This window comes from Monodelphis domestica, chromosome 8 (genome assembly GCF_027887165.1).
Source record: "Monodelphis domestica isolate mMonDom1 chromosome 8, mMonDom1.pri, whole genome shotgun sequence".
In the NCBI taxonomy this organism is placed as follows: domain Eukaryota; kingdom Metazoa; phylum Chordata; class Mammalia; order Didelphimorphia; family Didelphidae; genus Monodelphis; species Monodelphis domestica.
The window spans coordinates 76,855,688-76,880,938 of NC_077234.1; the positions used below are offsets into that span (position 1 = coordinate 76,855,688).

Sequence of the window (25,251 nt, forward strand, 5' to 3'; positions counted from 1 at the left end):
TTAGATCTCTCATGATTTTTTGAATATCCTCATTGCTGGAAACTTTTTATCATAGAGAATAGTGTGACAAGGAAATCACTTTAAAAGACTGATATATATTAATTTAAGGTCGCCAAGGAATTCAGCTATGTAATTCCTAAATGAAAACTCAAGTCAGCAGTCAACCTTTTATGGAATTTAATTACAAGCAGGAGGAAGAAAGGCATTAGAGAGAGAGAGAGAGAGAGAGAGAGAGAGAGAGAGAGAGAGAGAGAGAGAGAGAGAGAAAGGGGAGAGAAGGGAATAGGGCTTAAAAGCCCCCTCCGTTTAGGCTGGGCCAAAAGGCCCAAGCCCTTAGATAGCTGAGGCAAAGAAAAGAGATTAGTCCCTATCACTCACGTGACCAAAATGGAGAAACAGTCTCAGGGGCCTCCACCTCCAGCTTCCTTCAGAGCATCCTTCTCAGAGCACCACCTCTCAGAGCAAAAACTCTCCAACCAACCACCTCTAGTCCTCAGACCCCACTATCTTTTAAGGACACCATCCAAGTTCCCTCCCCTCAGTTTTAACATCTACCAATCACTGTCCATGTCTTCCCTGTGTCAATGGTGGCTCTAGCTTAACCCAGGACTGCCCAGAGGTCTGTGGCTTTGCACATGTCTGTTGAAGGTCATATTCTCAAATAATTAAATCTTGATCCTTTGCTATAGCCCTTCCTAAATCCTGTTACCCTGAGTAGGGTGGAGATTGGAATAATTAAATTTTGATCTATGCTGTAGCCCTTTCCATTGTTCAGCAAAAGGTTTCTGTCCTAAAGTAATCTTAAGAAGGGAGGAGGAGGAACCTCCCTTGCCAATGGGGTTCACATTCCAATGGTGAAATTTCCAACATTCACAAGTCTAAGAAATTTTAAGGTTTACAATAGATTATGATTTTTTGAAATACTTAGAAACTTTTCAGCAAGGAACCTGACAATGCTTATGCTCAAAGTTAATATTCTAAATTGTTAATAAAGTGTACATTATAAATACATAAAATAAACACTATGAAGAAAATAATATAACTTATTTTCTAATTTCTTCCAAACATAATCCTTCTAAACTGATTTATAATATATTATAAATATATATTACATTTTATATATTTATAATATTATATGTTTATAAATATATAATATAAACTATGTATAATATAATATAAATATATTTCTATTACTATTTTGAAGAAAAGAAATACTAACTTTCCAATATGACTTTTATCAAATGCGACCCTTACTTTGGCTATATTCATTCAAAATGAAACAAACTTCATTATAGTCATGTCTCACAGTTACAAATATAGACTATATTACCCCATTAGTAATCTAACTTAAAGTTTTCTTTTTTTCAGAGATTTCCCCCCTTTATTTATATTTATATTTTCCCCTCTCTGAATTTCTCAGAGCAATGTTCAATTTTGTTTAGCTGACTTTTAAGAAGCAAAATGGTGATCCAGGTAGAGTATTTGTTCAAATGTTTATCAGCTCTTCCCTAAAGAGCAGAAAGATAAGAAAGAATTTGAAGGTAAGGTTTTGGGGCTAAAGGCCAGAGAAAATGTGTCCAAGGCAAAAGACAACATGAGTGCCCTGGACCTCCTTGGAGGATACTGTAGTGAAAATGGATCTTAATATAAAATAAGGAGTCTTTAATTATATAAGTACCTTAAGATAATGATAAGAGATGGATTTTTCACATATTTAAAGCATTTAGAAAGGGGAAAGGAAGTTATTTGATTTTATTCAGTTGTTCAGATTTAATTTTTACTTTCAGGTCTGGTCACTAAAATACAAATTAATTCAGTAAAATTCAGCAAAATTCATGTTAGTTGCCTTCCATCTAATAAGAGTTAGTCACTTATTCTAACATGATCTCACTAATAATCCACTTCTATCAACCCACTCATTTCTATGAAAATGTTGTTATAGAAAAATTACTAATAATCTATAAACTTAATCTTTGTATCATATCATACATAGAAAAATATCTTTCATTTCAGAAATATCATTTTTGGAAACATAGTGAATGTGCCTAATAGAAAATATTTCATTCAATATTAAAGGGAACAATTATGAAAAAAGGAAAGACAAAACTATATAATCTCATATATTTAATAAAAACTTCATTCTACATGTTCAAGATCTCAGGACAATATAAGCTCCTGATCTTTAGTGAAACAGCATGTTGAGGCATTGTACATCCATCATCTTATTATTCAGGACCTAAACATTTATCTCTATTGTGGGATATTTTTAGCTCTATTAATCCATTCAATATTGGAATAGTAATATTGGTTATGACACCAATAAATTGAATATAATATCAATAAAATATGAAACTGGGAATAAATGGGAATTCAGTCAGACCTAAGGGATGGGATCCACTCACTAAATACTAACTAAACCACATCCCTGGCCAAACAGACAAGTTTTACTTAGATGTTCCTCAGTGCTTGTAATGAAAAATCAGGGATGTTAACTCTGCTACTCTTGTAATTAATGCTTTGTTCAGTAATCACAGACCTTGAAAGTAGGAAGACCCTAATATGGTCCTTTCTCTATGGTTGGTCTTTTTGATCTCCCCTTCATATTTTTAATGACTCATTATAGTTTTCTAGTGTGGCATAAATCCTTTCTCCCTACACAATTCAGTTCTGCCTCTCCATAGTTCACATCCACTTCTATTTCTTGTCCAACATGTCCCCTGAAACACCAAACCTCATTTTCTACTATTAGACTCCCCTTTAACATAACTTTCTCATCTCACTGGTTCAGTCTTCTGGTATTATTCAGAAGATACAACATTCTTAGTCATTTTTCTCTAGTGTGAATTGTTCTCCCACCTCCATCCCCATGAACACACATATTTGGCCAACATGAAGATCCATACATTTTCATATACCCCTGCCTGCCATCATAAATGTCAATTTCACCTACCTAGCTTTCTCAAGAAGTTCAGTACCAGTTCCATAGTCTTCCCCTCCATTCTGACACCTGCTATTGTACTTTTTACCAATTTAATACTTTCTTAGCTCCTGTTAACTATGTAACCCAAAGTGGTTTAAGTAGTTCCTGTGAAGTTGTGTTCTGTGAATTTAGAGTGAGATTGCCTCTTGATTAGCTGAAGGCCTGCTGAGCACACTTTATACGTGCAGAAAGACTTCAGGGGGAAAAAGGAAGCAGAGATTGGAGGAGATGGGGTTAAGACATCAACTTTTGTATAACTAACAGGAAGACATGAAAAGGAAGCTTAAACTCTAACAAATTCCTTGATTTCTAGACCCTGCTCCCCAATGAAGGTTAAGACAGCACTTGTGCAATAAGATTGTTCTCTAGTTGGTTGATTAAGATTTTATATCACTAAGGAGGCAAAGCTTTAATTTATTTTTGTATATCTTATTATGTAACCTAATTTGAAAAATTCTTTGTTTTCTGTATAATTGTATTTAATATACATGTTTACAATTGTTGGGTGGGAAAAAGTTAAGCTGGCTAAGAGTAAACAATTTTTTACTTGTCCCTTGGGAATAATCAAAGCAATGTTCTGAATGCATAAGAGTATCTAGACTACAAATATCTCATGTGTAGGTGGTAGTTTTGATTTGTAGCTCTGTATGGAGCTTAATTTCCTTCTGAAGCCTGGAAAATGAAGAATTGATTCCAAAGCCATGGATGTCTTTGGTCATTACCTTCCCTTCCCCTGTAGTCACCTGGTATTTTAGCCACTACCTTCCTCCTAATCTTCACAAATACATAAAGTGTGTGTATGTGCACATGTGTGTGTAAATATATACATCTACTTAATGTGTGAGATCTGTTTTCTACATTTTTACTCCTCTACCACTTACAGGGGTGGTCATAATTAGGAGCTAATCCTTCAGGATTACTGTGTTATCTCAGTGATTCAGGTCTTTGAAATTCTTCTCTCTGATCCTATTTTTCTATCATGTTATGCTTCCTTTGCCTTATTCCTCCTTTAAATTGATTTTGCCTCCTCAATGTGACCTCCTGTCCTTTCTCCTTCCCTTTTCTCCCAAGCTATCACATTTGTTCTTGCCCTGTTTCTTGTCCTTCATGCTCTTGATATTACAGTGAGCCAGTTCAGCTGCACACTTTTCTTCACCCTTGATTCCCATACACTCATGTCTTACTACTCACTGCCCATATCCTTCTTACTCTAATTCTGAGATTCCCTGCCATCTATTCTCCTATAGTTTCCTGATTCTCCAATTCTTCCTGATAGTTTTCTCATCTATCTCCTACCAACTAAGTGAAGGTATTTACTTAGGTTCTAGCCGAGGCACATTTCTCTTTTCTCTTCACACTCTTTTCCTTGATGACATCATTAACTGCCATAGACTCAACTGTCATCTTGACATAGATGACACCCAATTCGAAATACATTTTTATCATTCTTCTGAATTCTAATTTATCATTGCCAACAGCCTACTATGTTTCCCTTCCCACCAGATGTTCACCAATCTCTCAAACTCAACACTTTCAAAACAAAATTCATCATCTTTACTTCCAATCCGTTCCTCCTCCAAAGTTCTGTATTTTTATTAATGGAACTACCATCCCCCTAATCACCAAGGTTCCTAACCTTAGAGTTATCCTTAAATAGCCCTTTTCCATCACCACCATCATTGAATGAGTTGCAAATTTACTGATTTTTAGTTCCAAAACATTTCTCACATCTGTGTCCTCTCTGTTCACATAGCTGCTAGCTCATACGCTTGTTCCTTCTCACATGGATCATTGCAATAGATTCCAGATTATTCTGCTGACTTCCAAATTGCCCCCTTATCCAAACTATCCTCTCCCAAAACAGACTTCAAGAAATAGATGTATGACCAGATTATTCCTTGTTCAAAAAGGCTTCAGTGTCCACTTATGGCCTATAATATAAAATATAAACTTGTTTTTCTGTCTAAGGGCCTCTGTAATTTTAGGAAATTCTTTTCAAATCATCTAATATTACTTACCTTCCCATACTCACAATAGTCATACTATACTACTATAATTCCCTAAATTCAGTATTCAAGTACCTACTTCTATATATTTGTATAAAATTTTCCCTTTGCCTTCAATATACCTTTTTCCTTATTACCTCTCAGAATCATTATCTCACTTCAAAGTTTTTCATAGGCATTACCACTTCTTCAACTTTGATAATCCTCTCTATTTTTTCAAACTATAGTATTTACTTGCTTTCATATATGTTTTGCTCACCTAATAGAATGTAAGCTCCTTGAAGGCAGTAAATGATTAATTTTTAATTTTGTATACCAAAGACTTTCCAAAATGCTTTCCATATACCAGGAACTTACAAAAATGTCTATTGAATAGATTAAAACAGAAAAAAATTATATTTCTTAATGCTATTAAAGCATTAAGATTTATTCCTGAAAGACATGGGAATTCTTCAGTCTTATCTGTGAGCATTTAAAACATATGAAAAATTAAGAGTTCTTTCATCTGAACTTTAACGAATTGATCTTTTTTTGTCCTAATAATTATGGCATAAAAACCTACTTTTCTTTCTTTCATTTCACTCAAGAATATGATCATAATATGATGGTTAATGTCCCTGCCTGAAATCTCCTATGGTGTAATGTATTCAGTCTCACTATTTTTATTTCCATGCACTAATAGGAGACAAATACTGTAGCAGCATTTCACTTCTCTCCTCCCATGGCAAACAGTGAGAGTAAATTCATATTCTGAGTGAATAATGATGTCCCTCACCCCATTTTAATTTCAATAATTGAATGGGAAACCAGGAGGCCCTATTGAAAGGCCTTTATGTTGGTCAAACACTAATGAGAAAATCTTTTTTGAGTCTATGAGTCACTGGGTGTCATGGTAACAAAACATTATCAAAATCTGATTAGTATGCCCAGCAGCTATATAAGTGATAGCCTGCACTTCTAATTGTATTTTCTCTGTTTTCAGAGATGAGTTTTATGTTGGTTAGAGGTGAGAGACTGACAGTGTTCTGTTTATATATTAGATATAGAATGTACTATCTGCACATAATTTCAATTATGATGAAGAACCTATTGCTAAAAAGAAATAATATTTTAGTAGGATTAAAGAAAATAAAGTGGTCAAAATAATCTTTTGAACTCCCAATCTCCCAATTTATTTTTAAGATAAAATCTTATAATTTATTTGATTTGACATTAAGATCTAGTACAATTTTGTATCTTCCTAGGAGATTTGTTGGGGTTAGAGGAAGAAGGAGAAAGAATCAGTAGTGATATCCAAAACACCAATAAAAATAAATGGGCTTCACAGACATGTAAAAGAAAATTCTGTGCAATAGTAGAACATTTCCTACTAAGTTAAATGTGAAAGATGCCTTGTAGTAATCATACAAGACACTTGATCTCCTGCCTCCCTGTTTTTATACTTGGTATCCTTCATACCTGGAATGTGTTCCTTCCTTGATTCCATTTCAAAGAATTTCTTTTTCCCTTCAAGATGAAGCTTAAGCACTACCTTTATAGGAAGTCTTTCTTGATTCTTCCAATAACAAGTGCCTTCCCTTCCTATCTTTTATTTATTTCCATTTATTATCTTTATATTCATTCTGTATATATTTACATACGCCCATGTTGTTTGTCCTTATTGGAAGGTAAGCTCTGTGTGAATAAATATTGTTTCATTCGTTGTTGTATTTGTATCCCCTGAGACTATCACAACACCTGGCAGAAAGTCGGCTTATAAAAACTTGTTATAAAAATTGGCTGATTCATAAAAAGACCCATAGTATAGTAAATGAAAAAAAATTGAATCTGATTATGTTGATTATTGAGGTTCAAATTATACTAAAGGCAGTAATAGGTTTTGTTTTCTTTGTTTTGGTTTTTACTGCTGGAAAATGGGGCAGTGTCAAAAAGAAATGGGATGTTCAGGGCATATGAAGAAGAATAAAGATGGGTACAATGATAATACAAAGATAAAAATTCTTGCTTTATTTAAGGTTAAAAGAATATCAAAATGATATAAAGTAGAAGCAATTATTCTAACAAAATAAAAAGAAAATGAAGTTCACAAATACCAGTTTCCTCTGGGCTGCTAACTGATAAAGAAACCAATGTTGAACAATATCTTCTATTTTAAATTTATAAAAGCTTCAGAGCCAACATATTCTTAAGCTGCCTGTTAAGGGGTATTAGGTGTTGGCTCATATAATGCACACTTTGATAAAATACTGGTCTCAGGTCAATGTAGGTCTGAAACTAAGTATGATAGAATTCATGTATAATGCAGCAGACAGAGATTGGCAAAAGAAAGCTAGGATTGGGTGACAGTTGACTATGGGGATACTCGAGAGAATTTGTTGTTTAATGCCTTTGCAGATACACAGGCATAAGCAATAAAGCTGTTTAAGTTACTTCTGAGGTTGGTCTCTCTTTGCTACTTGCTATATGTCTCTTTAAGGGTTAACCCCATGTATTTATTCTCATTCCTAATTTTATATATCAAAATGAAATGAATCACCAGCACATGCAACTTATTTCTTATTGATATATTTTATCATTTTAGTATTCCTTGAATCATTTAATTCATAAAATTTTCACCACCTCTGAATTTTGAAGACAACATCATTCTAAAAATAAAATGTGAGATTAATGTAAGGAATGCAAAACCTGGTATATATTATTGACTAAAAATCTGTATAGTCTTTCCATGGTTTATGAGCACAAGGAGAATTAATAATGCTTGTCCTGAAAAGCTTATTACTCTTTGTTAGATGCATCAGCATGTGGACTAAGTTTCAGATGTACCAAATACCAAAAGCAATCAATCTAAAGTCAACATAATGAAAGTCAGAGGAACATTTATCTACATGTTTATAAATTCAGTGGAGGGTATGAGATTGCACGGAGAAGGAGAGTCATCAAATCAGTGAGAAGCAGGAAAAAGAACAAACAAACACATTCCCAATAGGGATTAGTCCTGGTTCAGGAGGATGTTTCAACTAACCTTGGATGGAAACAGCAGCCAGAAAGCCAATCAGTGTGACCACAACCTGTCAGGATTACATTGCCTTTGGGGATGCCCACCATCTTCCAGTGATGATCTTCACTACAGGATATTAAGATTTCTTTTCGAGGGTGTATGGCAACACTGCATAGGAAGGAAAGAAAAGGGAGATAAAGTATCAATGGAACATTCAATGTTTCAAAATAAGACCTATAAACTCAAAGTAATAATTACTACGATAGAGACAGAGGTATGAACTGTAAGACAGGAATATGCTAGAATAAGAAGACAAGCAGATACATCATACTGGGGACCAAAACAAGACTCTACTCTCAGCTCAGGCACAAAATAACATTGTTCCCTTGGATATAATATTGGATGAACTCTAAATGTTTTTTTTTCCAGCTATAAGAGCCATAATTTGCCTAAGAAAATATAGCACATTGATCTTTCAAGTCCCATTTATACCTTTCTTTTAAGGATATCATATCTCAATTCCAACATGAAATCTTATTTGGCTAATCATAAACTAGTTATGTGTCAAAAATTCAGACCTGGAAGGAACCTTAGAAATCAATTAGTCCAAACAAGTCCTTTTCCAGAAGAAGAAATTGAGGCCTAGAGGGAGGAAGTGATTCACCTGAAGTTACAGAGGTAATAATTATGTTTAAGAAACACCTCAAAGGGTATTCCTGAAGTCTGGAGCTGTGATGACCCTGAATTGCAATTGATTAAAGATCTTTATCATTAGTAAATTAAAAAAAAAAAACCTCAATCTTCAACTGCACTTAATAAACTTGTGTTAGGCTACTTGAAGAAGCATTCTATTCTTTAATATTACAGAAAAGTTCCTTGGAGAAGATAATATATCTCTAAATCAGACATCATCTACAAAAAGAACATGAATTATTGTTATATTACTGTAGCTCTATAATATATACTATTAATGAAACTTTAATTCCGCATCTCACTGTCCCAATAAAGTGAAGTATATCGAGCTCCACGCTAATATACCATTTACATTTGGCTCCATTAATGTACAGCACACATATTACTTTAAAGTATGCAGGATTCAGAAGGCACTCTCCACCCTCTATAGAAAAATTGTGAAATGAGAAAGAAATATATAAAAAGATTAACATATTAACCACTCCTACTGGAATGAATTCAGAATCATCAACATTTTTTCAGTACTGGAGTTAACGTTTTCTAAAATAAGGAGCATCCAAAGTTAATGTGAATGAATGTGAAAAATGTGAATCCATTTTTTTAAATTACTAAAGCAGAGGTTAGAAAAACTAAATTCTAATTCTAGCTATGACTTAAGCAAATCTCAGCTATCCCAACCTCAGTTTATACATCTGTTTAATGAGAGGGTTGTACTTTATAATTCTAAGGTCTCTATCAGTTCTAATGGTCCATGATTCATGAATTTCTTATCTTATGTTGACAATGTTTTCTTCGCAGTTCTTTCAGGAATGGAATTGCCCCTCCCCTCAAATGAATAACAGACAAGAATTTTTACTCTTTAAAGCACCCTTAACTTGAACTATTTGATAAATGTAAATTCACATAATTCACTGTAATTGGCTAGCAACAGACAATGCTTCCATCCCAAACAGCCTGCTCCACCAGGGTATGTTGCTATCAACTCTGTCCCACCTTACAGGACACCTCTCTTATCCCCCAATATCTCCAGACCCAACACCACACCACCTCCACCACCTCGCCCTTGGCATAGAAATAAATACCACTTTTGCTTCCTTGGTTTCCTCTGGCTCCACTCAAGAGTCCTAAGAACCCCCAGACCAAAACTCCCTACCCTAGTCATCTAAATCATTGATCCTGCTACTAGAATGTAAATACCCTGAAGGCAGAGTCTGCTTCATTTTTTACTTGTATTTCCAGCATCACATAAAAGGAGAAAATTAATGTTTTCCCCCCTCTTTGATTCAAAATGGAAAAGGTAATTGTTAAATCAGGACTTACTTCTCTAGAGGCAAGCAAAAGAACTTTGGAAGTCCTATTCAGTAAGGGTTGGAAGAAATCTTGGAGGCATATATATATATATATGCATATATAAAAATATATATAAAATGCAGAAATCTCCTCCTAATGTTCCAAGCAGTATAAATGTAAAGCTGTACTGAATCTTGGAGATCAAGGTCCAACCTCCTCATTATTTTGCAGAAGAGGAAACCCAAATAAATGACTTGTTGAGAGTCACAAGAATTGTCTTCTTCATTCAAAGTCCACTTCCCTGACTATCATGTTTTGTATATTATTCTGTACCTCTGAATTTCATCAATATCTTATCCCCTTTAGGGGTACTCCATTTAACCATTTTATCTTTCTTATTTTCTAATACAATATTTCCTGAAACTATCCTAGTGTTGTTTTTGTTGTATTGCTTTATTCCCCAGTTTAGACTACTCTTATAACTTTTCCTTAAGCTTTAAATGCCACTCACCAATTGAAAACATATACGATACTGACAATTCTGCCAGATTGATAACTGATCCTTAGATAGAATAATTGAAAATTTTCCAAGCACCAGAAATAGGAAAATAAAGATTTAGATATCAAGAAAGATATGGATAGAGGTAGAGATAGAGATAAAGATAGAAATAGATATAGACATATATCAATGAATAGATATAGGTGGAAATGGAGATGTGACAGTTTGGTGGTACAGTAGATAGGGTGCCAAAGTCAGGAAGATTTAACTTTGTAGGTTCAAATCTGGCCTCAGATGCTTACTAGCTATGTGACTCTGGGAAAGGCACTAAACCATATTATCTCTGTTTTCTCATCTGTCAAGTGAGCTGAAGATGGAAATGACAAACACTCTAGCATCTGCAAAGAAACAAAAATAAATTCGGATACACCTGAAATGACAACAACAGAGATGAAAATAGATGAAGGTATATATAAAAATATACAGATATAGGTAAAACAATAGATATGGATCAGTACAGATAAAAATAGAGATTATTTCTTTTGAGCTTAGAAGCCACCCTGGGAATTGAAAACGTCAAGTATTATTTTTAGCATTCTAGGTGAAGGAAGAAACTCAGGTGAGAAAGGTTGAATGTTTTGCCCAAGTTTGTAAAGCCAGTAAGGGTCAAATGCAAGATTTGGTCCTGGGTCATCTTGATATCAAGTCTAACCTTCGATCAAGGTGCTCTTGCTTTGTTGCTGTTGTTTGTTTCACAATAGGAAAAGACTAAAGTGAATTATTCATATTGAAATGTCTAGTAATGCTGCTTTGTGACTTTTAGGAGACATATTCAGAAAAGGAATTTATTGCAGCTGAAACTGAGTGCATTTATAAGACTTAATTAGGAGAAAAATATGATCGGTAAAACATATCAGATTGAAATGAATGCCTTATTCAAACACATAATAAGGCCAACAAAATCTTTGCCACTAATGAGTGTGATATATGTTGCTTTGCAGTGTTCTTGGCAGACAGATACACACTCAACTAGATGATAAATTAGCCCCTTTAGTGAAGGTAACAAAAATCATTGATGGATTTAAGAAGTTTGAGAGATTACTTTTAAAAGTGTCTTTTGGGTGATGTATTGTTTGTAGCAGTTAATAAATAAATAAAAACACAAAGCTAGTTTGGAAGATTCTTTCCAAAATACTTTTATATACACCAACTTAAAAAACTCCTTTACTACTTACCAAACCATCTCTTCTTTCTTACTTTCCAATATAATATTTTTGCAACTATTAAAAATTATTTTTGTTGCTTTTCTCTATTCACACTTTTGGATTTTTCATATCTCCTTCCTTGCTTCAAATTCTACTCATCAACATATAAAAGAAACAATTATACCAGTATCCCTAGGACAAATCAAATAGGTCCTATCCCCACAAGGAGTTTATCTTATACTGGACCAATGCAACATACATTCAAATAAGTTAACAAAAGGTCATTTTAGGGAGAAAAGAACACACATGTAGAGAGCCCAGGGAAGAAATAACATAATTTATATAAAATTTAAATAAAACAGAGCTTTAGGAAAAAATCCCCCCCCCCTTCTAGCAAGCACAATCAACAGGGATTATGATTATCTACGTTAGTGTTGGTGAACCTTTTAAAGATGGAGTGCTGGGGCCCACCCCCATCCCACCTCCTAGACCAAGTGCCATGTCCTGCCCCCCACAATTCTCCATATGGGGATTGGAGAAAGCACTCCCAATGAACTACTGAGAAGAGGAGTGAGTCAACTGAGGAATGTCCTCAACAACTTTAGAAAGAGGAATGGGAGTGGCCTGAGTGCTCCCCTCCCCTCCATCTCTACCACCTGTGACCCTCCCACCTTACTCCATGTATAATCCCATTGGGCTACTGGGCAGAGGGGTGGGTGATTTGAAAAAATGTCATCAGGCATGGTGAAAAGGGGAAGGGGAACATTTCTTCCCAAGGTCCTCTGCCTTTCTATTAACAAACTCGGGGGGTGTGTGTGTGGGGGGGGATGCGTGTGTGTGTGTGGGGGTGGGTTCATGCCCACAGAGAGTGTTCTGTGTGTCTTTTTTGGCACCTGCGCCATAGGTTCACCATCACTGATCTAGGTGGACATAAATACTTAGTGAGCCATTGGCTAATAAGTATTACTAACATTGTTGAATACATTCTGCCCTCACAGCCCTATTCAAGTTGATACTGAGATACAAGAAATGGAAAAACATATTTCCTTCCCTTAAAATATTTATAAAATCTAAACATAAAAATAAAACATATACAAATGAAGCTACTTGTAAATGACTAGTTAGTCATGGGGTGTTTGATCATGGGGGTTTCTAGGGGTACATAATATTTAAAATCACAAGTTCAAGATTTGAAACATCATAGCCACCACCACCCCACTCCCATGGGATTGGTCAAAGGGAAGGAGGAGAATCTTGCACGGGGATTATTATAAAAGTCTGTGATTGTAGGTAAAAGAAGAAAGGACATTTTTACCCTGAGCAAGCAACTTGTGTGGGCAGAATCCCTTTTCCTTCTATTCATTCCTCCTCCCCCCTACCATAAAAAGTTATAGAACTATATAAAGTATTTGATAGCCCAGGGGTTTCATTCATAAGGGAAAGGAACTTGAAACTGGTAGTAGAACAATATTTTGGTGCTCTCAAGAATGACTGGTGTTCTAGCTCCAACATTTCACTTTTTGAACAAAATTTTTTGTTTGTCTATTTTCAGAATGTTACTATCCTAAAAATTTTAATTTTAATTGACAAAACTACCAAAGGATAGATATTTAATTTAGGCTTCTTTATGTTACATTTATATGCTGAAGTAAGAAATATCATAAGAACTGTTTAATGATGCTGATGACTTAAGATTACAGGGTGATAGACTGAGATCTAGAAAGTACCTCAGATGGCACAGTCCCATATGTTACAGATAAGGAACTTTGGTGCCATAATGATTAATGAATTTGCTCAAAGTCACACTCTTGGTAAAAAGTAGAACCAGGATGCAGATCTAGGTGTTTTGACTCCAAATCTAAAATGTTTTCCTTTTTACCAAGATGTCTTTCTTAGTATTTTGTCTGGTTATATTGTGAATAGAGTGAGAGTGAACAATCAGGAGAGTTTTTAGCTCATTTGTTCTATCTATTTTGAAACTCCTTTTAAAATGTTCCTACAGATCCAGTAATTGTTTTTACAGTTTTCTAATGAAGTGTGAAGTATTCTGATAGCCATCTCTTAATACTTCTTGATGGCCTTTCTTTGATATGAAGCTGAGCAGAACTACAAATCTGCTGAGAAAATAAAGAAAGAAAAAGTAACCTTATCTTTTAGTCAGGGGAAATCCCATTACCATCAGCATCAGCATCAACCTCAGCATAAGAATCTGCATCATCAATAAAAGTGAGGCATTGTTCTTCTATATATAATTTGTCTTTTATTCTCAGTAGTGGTTTCATAGATTTGTAGTTGGACTGAGATATTTCATTCTAAAATAACATAAAATTATTTTAACTTAGGATGGCAAGTTTCCTGACATTCATTTATTCATTCATTCATATAATCATTCAGTTTGTCATTCAATGATTATAAAGTTTTTCTACTTTTATATTGTCATGTCAGGGAAGAACCAAGGTAAAATGCCTAATCTCAACAAATTTAGACTATGAGTAAGACACAAACATAGATAAAAATATTACATATAAATGAAGATTATATGACCTTTATATTTAGGCTAATGTCTTATTTCCAAATCGTAGTGCTTATGATTAGACTTAATCACATCATGAGAAAAGCTCAATGAATTCAAGAAAAGATGCTACAGGAGTTGTTCATGCCTTTTAAATGCAGTCTTATGCCCACAAGGCAAAAAAAAATTGTCAAACAAAATACTACATGAAGTGCTTAAAAAACTGGAGGTGGATGGCAAGATGGCAGCATAGAGGCAACAAAAATTCAGACCTCTGAAAACCCTTCCTCACCAATTAAAAACCAAAATGCTTCAAGCAACTGAAAAGCAAATCTGACAACAGGACAGAGCTAAGGAACCCTCCTGCTGGACTCAACTAAAAAGTTACACCCAAAAAAACCCTGAATTCTAGAACACTCAGGTTTAAAGGGAAGGAAAAAGAAACGTCCCAGGACCCCTACCCCACTTATAGTCCTGAGTTTCCAGCAGTGGCTGGAATCTCTGGGCCAGAAAGGGCTCAAATCCAGTGGGAGTACCTTGTGGGCATAGCTGTGCCTGTCTTTGGGCTTTGAACACAGGCTGCAAAGAGGAACCTCTTGGAAAAGCTCAGAGAAGGTAGCCCAATTGCAGACACTCCATATTGATCCCCATTCCTGAGGTTTTGGCCTCAGGTAATATTGAGTTCTGCAAGATCAACTCAGCCCTTCCTTAATCTTATCAATAGGGCATACAAGAAGCCTTAAGAGAACAGGGAAGCTCAAGCTCCAACTCCAACAAGCTCCCTCACTGACTCCACGGAGAAGCTGCTGACTTAACTCCAAGGGTGAAAGCTGCAATTATCTCAGAACACCTTAATAACAAGGAAGGAAGCCCAGCTCCTTTTCAGCTTCTGCTGACAGCTGGGGAAGATATGGCATCAGGGTTCACCCTGACCAATCAGCAGAGCAGAGAAGAAGCCCCTTCAGGACAGAATAGTCCAAACAGACAGATCGAGTACATAATGAGAGGATCAAGACTACAGGAAACTACAGGGGGGAAAGAAGAGAAAAATATGAGCAAACAACAGAAAAAGGAAAAAGAAATTACAGTCGACAACTTCTATCCAGTCAATAAACAAAAAGAAAATGAAACAGAGGAGGATCAATGAACACCAAGCAAAAACACAGAATCTCCAGAGAATTGGACACAGGCTTTGGAATAACTCAAAATACAATTCAAAAAACAATTAAGAAAGGCTGAAGAAAAGTAGGAAATTAGCTTAAAAAGCAAGAAAAATCAACTGGAAACAGAGGCACTGAACTAAAACAAGAAAATAGTATCTTGAAAGCCAAAATTAACTAGCTTGAAAATGAGGCAAAGGAGATGAAAGAGGACCTCCAAAGAAAATCAGACCAGAAGGAGAAGGATGACCAAAAAGTCAGGGATGGAATCCAGTCTTTAAAAGCTAGAAAACAACAACTAGAAGCAAATGACTTCATAAGGCAGCAGGAAACTATAAAACAAAATCAAAAGAATGAAAAAAAAATTGAGGAAAATATGAAACATCTCATCCACAAAACAGAAGATTTAGAAAACAGGTCAAGGAGAGGCAACTTAAGAATCATTGATCTAAAGGAAGAAATAATAAAAATAAAAATCCTGGACATCATACTATAGGAAATTATCCAAGAAAACTGCTCTGAAATTATAGAGAAAGAGGGAAAAGTGGACATTGAAAGAATTCACAGATCACCTCCTGTACTTAAAACCCAACTGAAAACACCCAGGAATATTATAGCCAAATTCAAGAACTATCAGACCAAAGAAAACATATTACAAGTTGCTAAGAAGAAGTTATTCAGATACCATGGAACTACAGTGAGGATAACACAGGATCTTGCTGAATCCACAATGAAGAATCAAAAGGCATAGAATATAATATTCCAGAATGCAAGGGAACTAGGTCTACAATGAAGAATTAAATACTTAGGAAAATTGACTTTGTTCTTACAGGGGAAAGTATGGTCATTTAATAAAATAGAAGACTTCCAAGCATTTATAAAGAAAAAAAACAGACCTGAAAAGAACATTTGATGCCCAAAAACAGAACTCAAGAGAATCATCAAAAGGTAATTAAGAAAGGAGGGAAAAACAAAGAAACAAAGAAACAAAAAACTTTATAAGGGACCCAATAAGTTAAAATGATATGTATCCCTACAAGAAAAGAGGATATTGATAACTCTTAAAATTGTTATTATCACCTGGTTAATTAGAAGAATTTTAATTAGAGGGAAGAGTGACAAACTGAATAAGATTAAATGCCAAGACAAAAATATGTATATAGTTATATGTATACATAAATATATATGTATACATATATATGTATACATGTATACATATGTACATATACATGTATACATATATATGTATGTATGTAAAAAAGAGGTTAATACAAAGAGAAATAGGAAAAGAAACAAGATGGGGTAAATTTATATGTCATAAAGAAGCACCTGGTGGGAGTGGGTGAGAACACCAATACACAGGAAAAGTAAAAAGATTGGAGATAAGAAATGCTCAATTCTTATGTGCATTGAAATTGACTCAAAGATAGAACATTGAAATCCAATGGGGTAGAGAATTGATTTGTGCCCTATAGAGAATTAGTATAGAGAAGGGTAACAAACAGACTGGTGGGGATGGAAGCAATACAAAGGAGGGAGAGGGTAGTGGGGTAGTCTAAAAAGACCATAAAGAAAATAAGAGAAGACTAAGAAGGGAGGGCAGTAGAAAGGGAACTAAAATAAGGATGGGAATTGGGGGGACTTATTAAAAACAAAACAGTGGATTAGAAGGAAATAGTGAAAGAAGAAAGGGAAGGACTATGCATAGAAATCAAAATGCTGGGAAATACACAGCTGATAACTGTAACTTTGAAAGTGAATAGAATGAACTCACCCATAAAACACAAGCAAATAGCAGAGTGGATTAGAAACCAAAATCTTACCATCTGATGTCTACAAGAAATATACATGAGGAAGGTAGACAAATATAGGGTAAAAGTAAACAGATGGAGCCAAATCTATTGGGTATCAACTGATAAAAAGAAGATAGGTGTCAGAATCATGATATCTGACAAAGTCAAAGTAAAAATACTGAAAAGAGACAGGGAAGGTAATTACATTCTGAAAAAGGCAGTATAGACAATGAGGAAGTATCAGTACTCAACATGTATGCACCAAATGGCATAGCATCCAAATTTCTAAAGGAGAAATTAGTGGAGCTCAAGGATGAAATAGAAAGAAAAATTATAGTAATGGGAGACCTGAATCTTCCTCTATCAGGACTAGATAAATCAAACCAAAAAATAAATAAGAAAGAGGTAATAGAAGTGAATGAAATCTTGGAAAATTTAGTTAGTAGATATGTGGAGAAAAATAAATATGGACAAAAAGGAATACACCTTCTTTTCAGCAACACATGGTACATTCACAAAGACTGACCATGATCTAAGGCATAAAGACATTGCAAACAAATGCAAAAAAGCAGAAATGATAAATGCAATGACAATAATAATTAGTAAGGGTACATGGAAAGACAAATAGAAAATTAATTGGAAATTGATTAATATAATTCTCCAAAATCAGTTAAAGAACAAATCATTGAAATGATAACTTCAAGAAGGTGGTACTTTGAAAAAACGAATGAAATAGACAATGTACTGGTCAATCCAATTTAAAAAAGGAAAGAAGAAAACCAAATTAACAGTATCAAAGATAAAAAGGGAGAACTCACCTCTAATGAAGAGAAAATTAAGGCGATCACTAAAAACTATTATGCCCAACTATATGGCAATAAATGGCAACCTAGGTGATATGGATGAATATTTACAAAAATATAAATTGCCAAGATTAACAGAAGAAGAAATAGAATACTTAAATACTCCATATCAGAAAAAGAAATTGAACAAGCCATCAAAGAACTCCCTAAGAAAAAATATCCAGGATCAGGTGGATTCACAAATGAATTCTATCAAACATTCAAAGAACAACTAATCCCAAAATTATACAAACTGTTTGACAAAATAAGCAAAGAAGGAATTCTACCAAATTCCTTTTATGACACAAATATTGTATTGATACCAAAGGCAGGGAGGTAAAAACAGAGAAAGAAAACTATAGAACAATCTCCTTAATGAATATAGATGCAAAAATTTTAAATAGAATGCCAGCAAAAAGACTCCAACAAGTGATCATGAGGGTTATTCATTACGATCAAGTGGGATTTATACCAGGAATGCTAGGATGGTTCAATATTAGGAAAACCAGATACATAATTGACCATATCAACAAGCAAACCAACAAATATCACATTTATTTCAATAGATGCATAAAAAGTCTTTGACAAAATATAGCAGTCATTCCTATTGAAAACACTAGAAAGCATAGGTATAGAAGGGCCTTTCCTAAAAATAATAAGTAGTATATATCTAAAATGATCAGCAACCATCATCTGCAAAAGAGGATAATCTATAAGTCTTCCCAATAAGATCAGGAGTGAAATAAGGATGCCCATTATCACCTCTATTATTTAATATTTTACTAGAAACATTAGCAGTAGCAATTAGAGAAGAAAAAGAAATTGAAGATATTAAAATAGGCAATAAGGAGACAAAGCTATCACTCTTTGCAGATGATATGATTATCTACTTAAAGAATCTGTGAATTTTAAATTTACTCCATCTTGCTTAGTCTTTAGAATTCTAGCAACCAGGAATGTATGCACCCCCATTTAAGGATTAATTGTAGGGGAGGATGGCCTATGGACCAGCAGGTGCTAGCAAGTGACATATCAGAAACAACTGACTGACTCCCTGTACTGTCCTAAGCCAAGTTTAAGCCACCATTGGTACATGTGAGTACAAGAAGTGATGTAAAGAACTGCCTGTATATTATGAGTCACTTCCTGTGATCTCTCTCTCCGTGGCATTGGGAGCTCTGGGTGGAGCTTGCCATGCTTGTGGGTTTTGGTTCTGTAGCATGGTTTAGGTGAGTTGTCTTCCCTGAGAGACCTTGGTGAGTGGTAACTCTGATTTCTCTTGTCCTTGACCTCCTGAAAAGCACTATCCTCCTAGGAGGCCCCTCATCACGAAGGAGTCCTCCTGACTACAAGCCGAGCTAGATTTATCTTCTGAGAAGGCCATTTGGAAGAGCCATCTGAACTCCCTTTGACTTACACCAGGCTGGGAAAAAAAAAAAAAAACTTCTGCCCTTACTCTCTTCTCCTTAATCTTAATTTCTTCCTTCTTTTGTAATTAAACCATCATAAAAATCCCATATTGACTTGAGTATTTTATTGGCATTGAATTTAAATCCCTGGTGACCACTAATATAATACATTCCATCAATAACCCTAATTTTACCCTTAACAAATCCTAGATAATCAACTAAAAAGATAGTAGAAATAATCAACAACTTTAGCAAAGTTACAGGATACAAAATAAACCCACATAAGTCATCAGTAATTCTACATATTTCCAACACACCTCAGCAGCGAGAACTAGAAAGAGAAACTCTAATTAAAATCACCCTAGACAATATAAAATACTTAGAAATCCATCTGCCAAGACAAACACAGGAACTATATGAACACAACTACAAAACACTTTACATATAATTAAAACTAGATCTAAACAATTGAAAAAATTGATTGCTCATTGATTGGATGAGCTAACATAATAAAAATGACAATCCTACCCAAATTAATTTACTTATTTAGTGCCATACTCATTGAACTACCAAAAATATGTTTTACTGAATTAGAAAAAAAAAACATAACAAAGTTCATTTGAAAGAACAAAAGGTCAAGGACATCCAGGGAAATCATGAAAAAAAATGTGAAGGAAGGTGGCCTTGTAGTACCAGTAAACAGTATGGGAGAGATTAGGGTTGGATCAACATCTCACACCCTACACCAAGAGAAAACTCAGAATGGGTGAATGACTTGAATATAAAGAAGGAAACTGTAAATAAATTAGGTGAACACAGAATAGTATACATATCAGCTCTTTTGGAAAGGAAAGCTTTTTTTTTTTCACTTGCAAAAGTCTATTTATTTCCAACTAATACATTAAATACATGATTGATTTCTGTATAGAAGACTCTCATAAAGACTTTCTATAACTTGTTAGTTAGTGATATTATCAACTTTCTTTTTTGGGTATTCATAAGGTCTGATGATTTTTTCTATGCCTTTGATATCTTCCTTTCCTTTAGACACCTCATATATCACACCCTCAATGCGCTTAGGACTCTCACTTCCAGCACGAATCTCTTCTATATCCAATCCAGCTGCCTTTCCCTTCTTTGTTCTCTTTAGTGTCATTTTAATTCCTTTGTAAGCACATCCAAGACTGTGAAGTTGGGGTCCAAATGTGGTTCTGCTGTTCTAGATGGAGAAAATGATTTGCTTTAATGATTTGGGGAAATATTCTCCATTTATATTTTCATTCTGTAGTCCTTCCATTTTTATCCTTGAATGCTTTCAGGATGACTTTGCATACCTGGATACCTTGCCAAGTTTTCTTTAAACTTATTTTTTAAATATTATTTTATTTGGTCATTTCCAAACATTATTCATTGGAAAGAAAGATCATTTTCTTTTCCTCTCCCCCTCCCACTACCTCTCCCATAGCCGACGCATGATTTCACTGGGTATCACATGGAAAGGAAAGCTTTTAAGACCAAGCAAGAGTTAGAAAAAAATTCACAAAATGTAAAATAAATAATTTTGATTACATTAAATTAAAAATATTTTTTACAAACAAAACCAATGCAACCAAAATTAGAAGGGAAACAACCAATTGGTAAACAATCTTCATAACAAAACCCTCTGACAAAGGTCTAATTACTCAAATTTATAAAGAGCTAAATCAATTGTACAAAAAATCAAGCCATTCTCCAATGATAAATGGGCATGTGACATGAATAGGCAGTTTTCAATTAAAGAAATCAAAACTATTAATAAGCACATGAAAAAGTGCTCTAAATCTCTAATAATCAGAGAGATGCAAATCAAAACAACTCTGAGGTACCACCTCACACCTAGGAGATTGACTAACATGACAGCAATGGAAAGTAATGAATGCTGGAGGGGGTGAGGCAAAGTCAGGACATTGATGCATTGTTGGTGGAGTTGTGAATTGATACAACCAATCTGGAGGGCAATTTGGAACTATGCCCAAAGGTCGCTAAAAGACTGTCTGCCCTCTGATCTAGCCATAGCAATGCATGTTGTTTAATCTACAGTAAAGAGGATAATGTCTATTTCAGTATATTTTTTTCTTTTTGTTTTAAGATGACTAATTAAATAAAATTTTCAAAAAAAAGAAATATACTGAAATAGACATTATCCTCTTTACTGTAGATTAAACAACATGCATTTTAAAAGCTTTCTTTTTCTGTTGCAATGTTTCTTTGGCACAATACTATTTTTTGAGAATAATTTTGCAATGGTGACCACCATTAATTAACATAGACAATATATTTATTTGAGTGTCTAATATTGAACTGCTTTTTCAAGAGATAGCTAAGGTATCCCACAAAATATTGCAATAAGGAATATTAGTTGGATCATCTTGTTTTCACTTAAAGGAATTAAACTTTATACTCAGATTTTTGCTTCATTTCTCTTCATGAGGTCTATAATATTGCTAAAACTGAAGATCTACAGGAGAGTGAAGATTGATTCAGTATTAAGATATATGTGTCTTTTGTTTATGTAGACCATTCACTTGTTTCTCCTCAATTCCTAAAGATAAATATCACAATTTTAAAGATAGGTAATTGAAATATTGAGTTCTCTAGCTGTTTAACAAATAAAATATTAATTTTAAGATTCATTTAAATGGCAGTCCAAAGTTTTTTCACAGTTGGCTTTTCTAGCATATTTATAATTCCATTTATATCTTGTATACAGAAAAGGAAATTCATGAAATTATTGATGAATATTAGGTAAAATATGATATTTTCAAAAGTAATCTTCAACAGCCCAAACATTACTGATAGCTATGTAATACTAAAATAATTCATTGAACCTACCCTGCATTCAATCTATAGTAGACATAGTGGAAGGACTACACTAAAAGCAGATATATCATAAAAATTCTACCATAAAATAAATACTTGCAGGAAATAAATAATGAAGCATTTGTCAAACTTAGGAAATAAGGCCTCTTTTATTCTAAGAAATAACTGGAAATTATTCTAATGAGGGAAGCTTAGTTCTTAAATGGCATCTTAATTCAAAGAAGAGGGAATTGAAAACTCCATATAGGATTAGAGAAAAGTAATTTATGAACTGATAACTAACACTATCCTTTGGGTAACTACTATATTATCCATTGTATTTAAAGATAAAACAGTTGAGGATCTTCCAAAGGGTGATAGTCTCATGACTGCCTTAAGTCAGAGTGTAACAAATTAAAAATGAGGACCTGTATAGAATCAGCAGCATATAGGATATCATGAAGTAAATGTATACTGAGAATGAGATTTGGGGCAATATATAGAAAAAGTGAGGGATAAATGACAAATTGCAATATGCTCTTTTGGTATCCATACAATGATAAGAGTTTTGTTTTTTTTAAAGCTCCTTTTAGGTTGAGTGGATGCCTAATTGGGTCACACAAAGGCAGGTTGTAATCTTCCATCACTGGAGAGAATACTCACCTCAATAGGATTATAGCTCAATTGTAATATCTATTTATTCATTGGATTGAAGTATCCAATAATTCTCAAATTAATACTAATGTTCTAGAAAGTAGCTGCAAAAATGATGGGTATTATTTTCTTTTCTCTGGTTGGCACTAGCAAATTTGTTCCTTTTTTAAATTCCCTATTTTCATAGGTTTGGAGCTGGAAGGGACATCAAGGTCATCCAACCTTTTCATTTTTTAGATAAGGAAATTAAAGCCACAAAAATAAAGAAACTTGCTTTTAGTCACAAATATAAGAAATAAAAAATGCAGCCTTTGAACCCAGGTTTTCTAGCTCCAAACCTAATGGTATTTTCTATTTTGGGTAAGGATTTCAATAGAAGTTTCTATTAAGAATTTGCTGTAGATGAGGACCAAGCTCTGTTCCTCCTAACTTATTCCTTACATGATGAAGATGACACCCATAGCTTGCAATGCCTTGGAACTGGTTACATTTTTGGTCTATCAGCAAAGAAGCTTTTTATATGGTGCCTTGCATATTGCCAGGAGTTCCAAAATATTTGTGATAAACCCTTCATGATTCACATTAACCAATGTTATATGATTTTTAAAATATCACACTGCCTAGACCATAGGGTTGTGAGAATCAAATGAAAAGATAATTGCATGGTGACGTGTTATAAAATTGAAACATTAAGGCCATATTTACTTAGTGTCATGGTGTGTATGTGATTGACATAGGTATATTATTATAAGTGCTCCTACCAAAACCAACCTCAACCATCTCCCTACCCCCTCCATGCCTTTTCTTTGTGTGTGTTTCTCATTTATATCTCCCTATAAAATTTTCATAATGGATCTGCTCAATATGCTAGAGATTTTTCTCTTGTTCTTTTAGGACCTTAGAGGCACCCAAAGTAGCACTGTTATTTTATAAAGCATCTCCAACACAAACAGGAAAAGAGCTCATGACAAGTCAGAAGAACTTGGATTCAAATCTCCCCTCTTAAACTGACTGGATGGGGGGCTGAGCAAGTCACTTAGCCTTTCTAAACCTCAGTTCCTCTTGTCTATAGAATGAGAGTAATAAAAACACCTTTTCTAAAGGCTATCATGAGGTCAAGTAGGATAGTGAACAAAAACATGTCGTAAATCTTGTTTTTCCTCTGTAATTTTCTGGTTTCTGATTTCCTCTGTGCTATTTTTTGTATGCTATAGCTTCTCATTATTATACTTTTTCGGTAAACCCAGGTAAAATCCTTCACCTATTCTTCAGTTGAAAATAAATTATCACAATTATAATTTTCATTTTAACCAGTGTTTGTTAGGTTCATCATGTCCCTGGTCAAGAGCCACAATTTTAAGTCATATTTCAGAAATACCAAATTTATTCTCTGATAACAAATTATTGACTAGCCTTTCTCTTCTCAAACTTACATGGGAGGAGCCATTTTATATAAAATTCTGTTGTATTAAATGTCTTTTATTTTTGAATTATTTTCTCTGGCTGATTGATAAAAGTAAACATTAGCTGGAACTCTTGAACTATTGATTTGATTCAGTGACAACCCACAGAATTACTTTAACTTGGAATGGTTTTCTTGTGGTCAAAGTGTGAGCTGACCTAGAGACTTAATAATAAACTTGTTGAGTGGAAAGCCTGATACAATATTAGATGAGGATTTTTTTTCAATGGGATGAGAGTAAAATATACAAATTAATCACAATAAGCAAGGATAACTTCATAAAGATAATTACAGATTAGTCTCATTTCCTTTGCTAACAGTGTTGCTATACTGGTACAGTGGATTTCCTTATTAAGGTAGCTATATATTATAGCTATAATATACTTAGATTTTATAATGGCATATAATAATATTTCTCATACTGTGCTTTTGTTAACAATTATGTCTTGGTACACATGGATGTAGAAGAAATTGAATGGTTGGATCTGAACAATAGTCATTAGTTACTCAATTGGAGATACTCAGTTGTGTATAGAAATCTATCTTACCCAATAGGGAAATGGGAGGGGAAGGGGTTAAGAGATATGGAGGGGTGTGATGGGGGGCAGCAGTACTCAGAAGCAAGACAGATTTTTGAGAAGGGTCAGGATCAAAACAGGAAAAGGAGGATAACCCTAGGCAAATGGTTGCAAAAGAAATTCATAATTAATGATCATTACTGTGAATGTGAATGGGATGAGCTAACCCACAGAAAAAAGTGGGCATCTAGGTAGCAGAGTGGATAGAGTGCTAGACATAGAGTCAGGAGGACCTGTATTCAAATCCAGCAATCATTAGTTTCCTCATATGTAAAATAAGCTGAAGAAGGAAATGAGAAATCAGTCCAGTATTTTTACTAAGAAAATCCTAA

The 25,251-nt window shown here is 34.3% G+C and overlaps 1 protein-coding gene across 4 annotated transcripts in view; it reads right to left on the reverse strand.

Moving 5' to 3' along the window:
• Nucleotides 1-25,251, reverse strand: part of SPAG16 (sperm associated antigen 16) — a 1,430,359-nt gene that overhangs the window by 705,431 nt on the left and 699,677 nt on the right. For all 4 annotated transcript variants that reach the window (XM_007501789.3, XM_056807933.1, XM_016425102.2 and 1 more), the window contains one exon: nucleotides 8,009-8,152. In XM_007501789.3, the coding sequence (XP_007501851.1) occupies nucleotides 8,009-8,152 (144 nt within the window). The remainder of the gene's footprint in view (nucleotides 1-8,008; nucleotides 8,153-25,251) is intronic.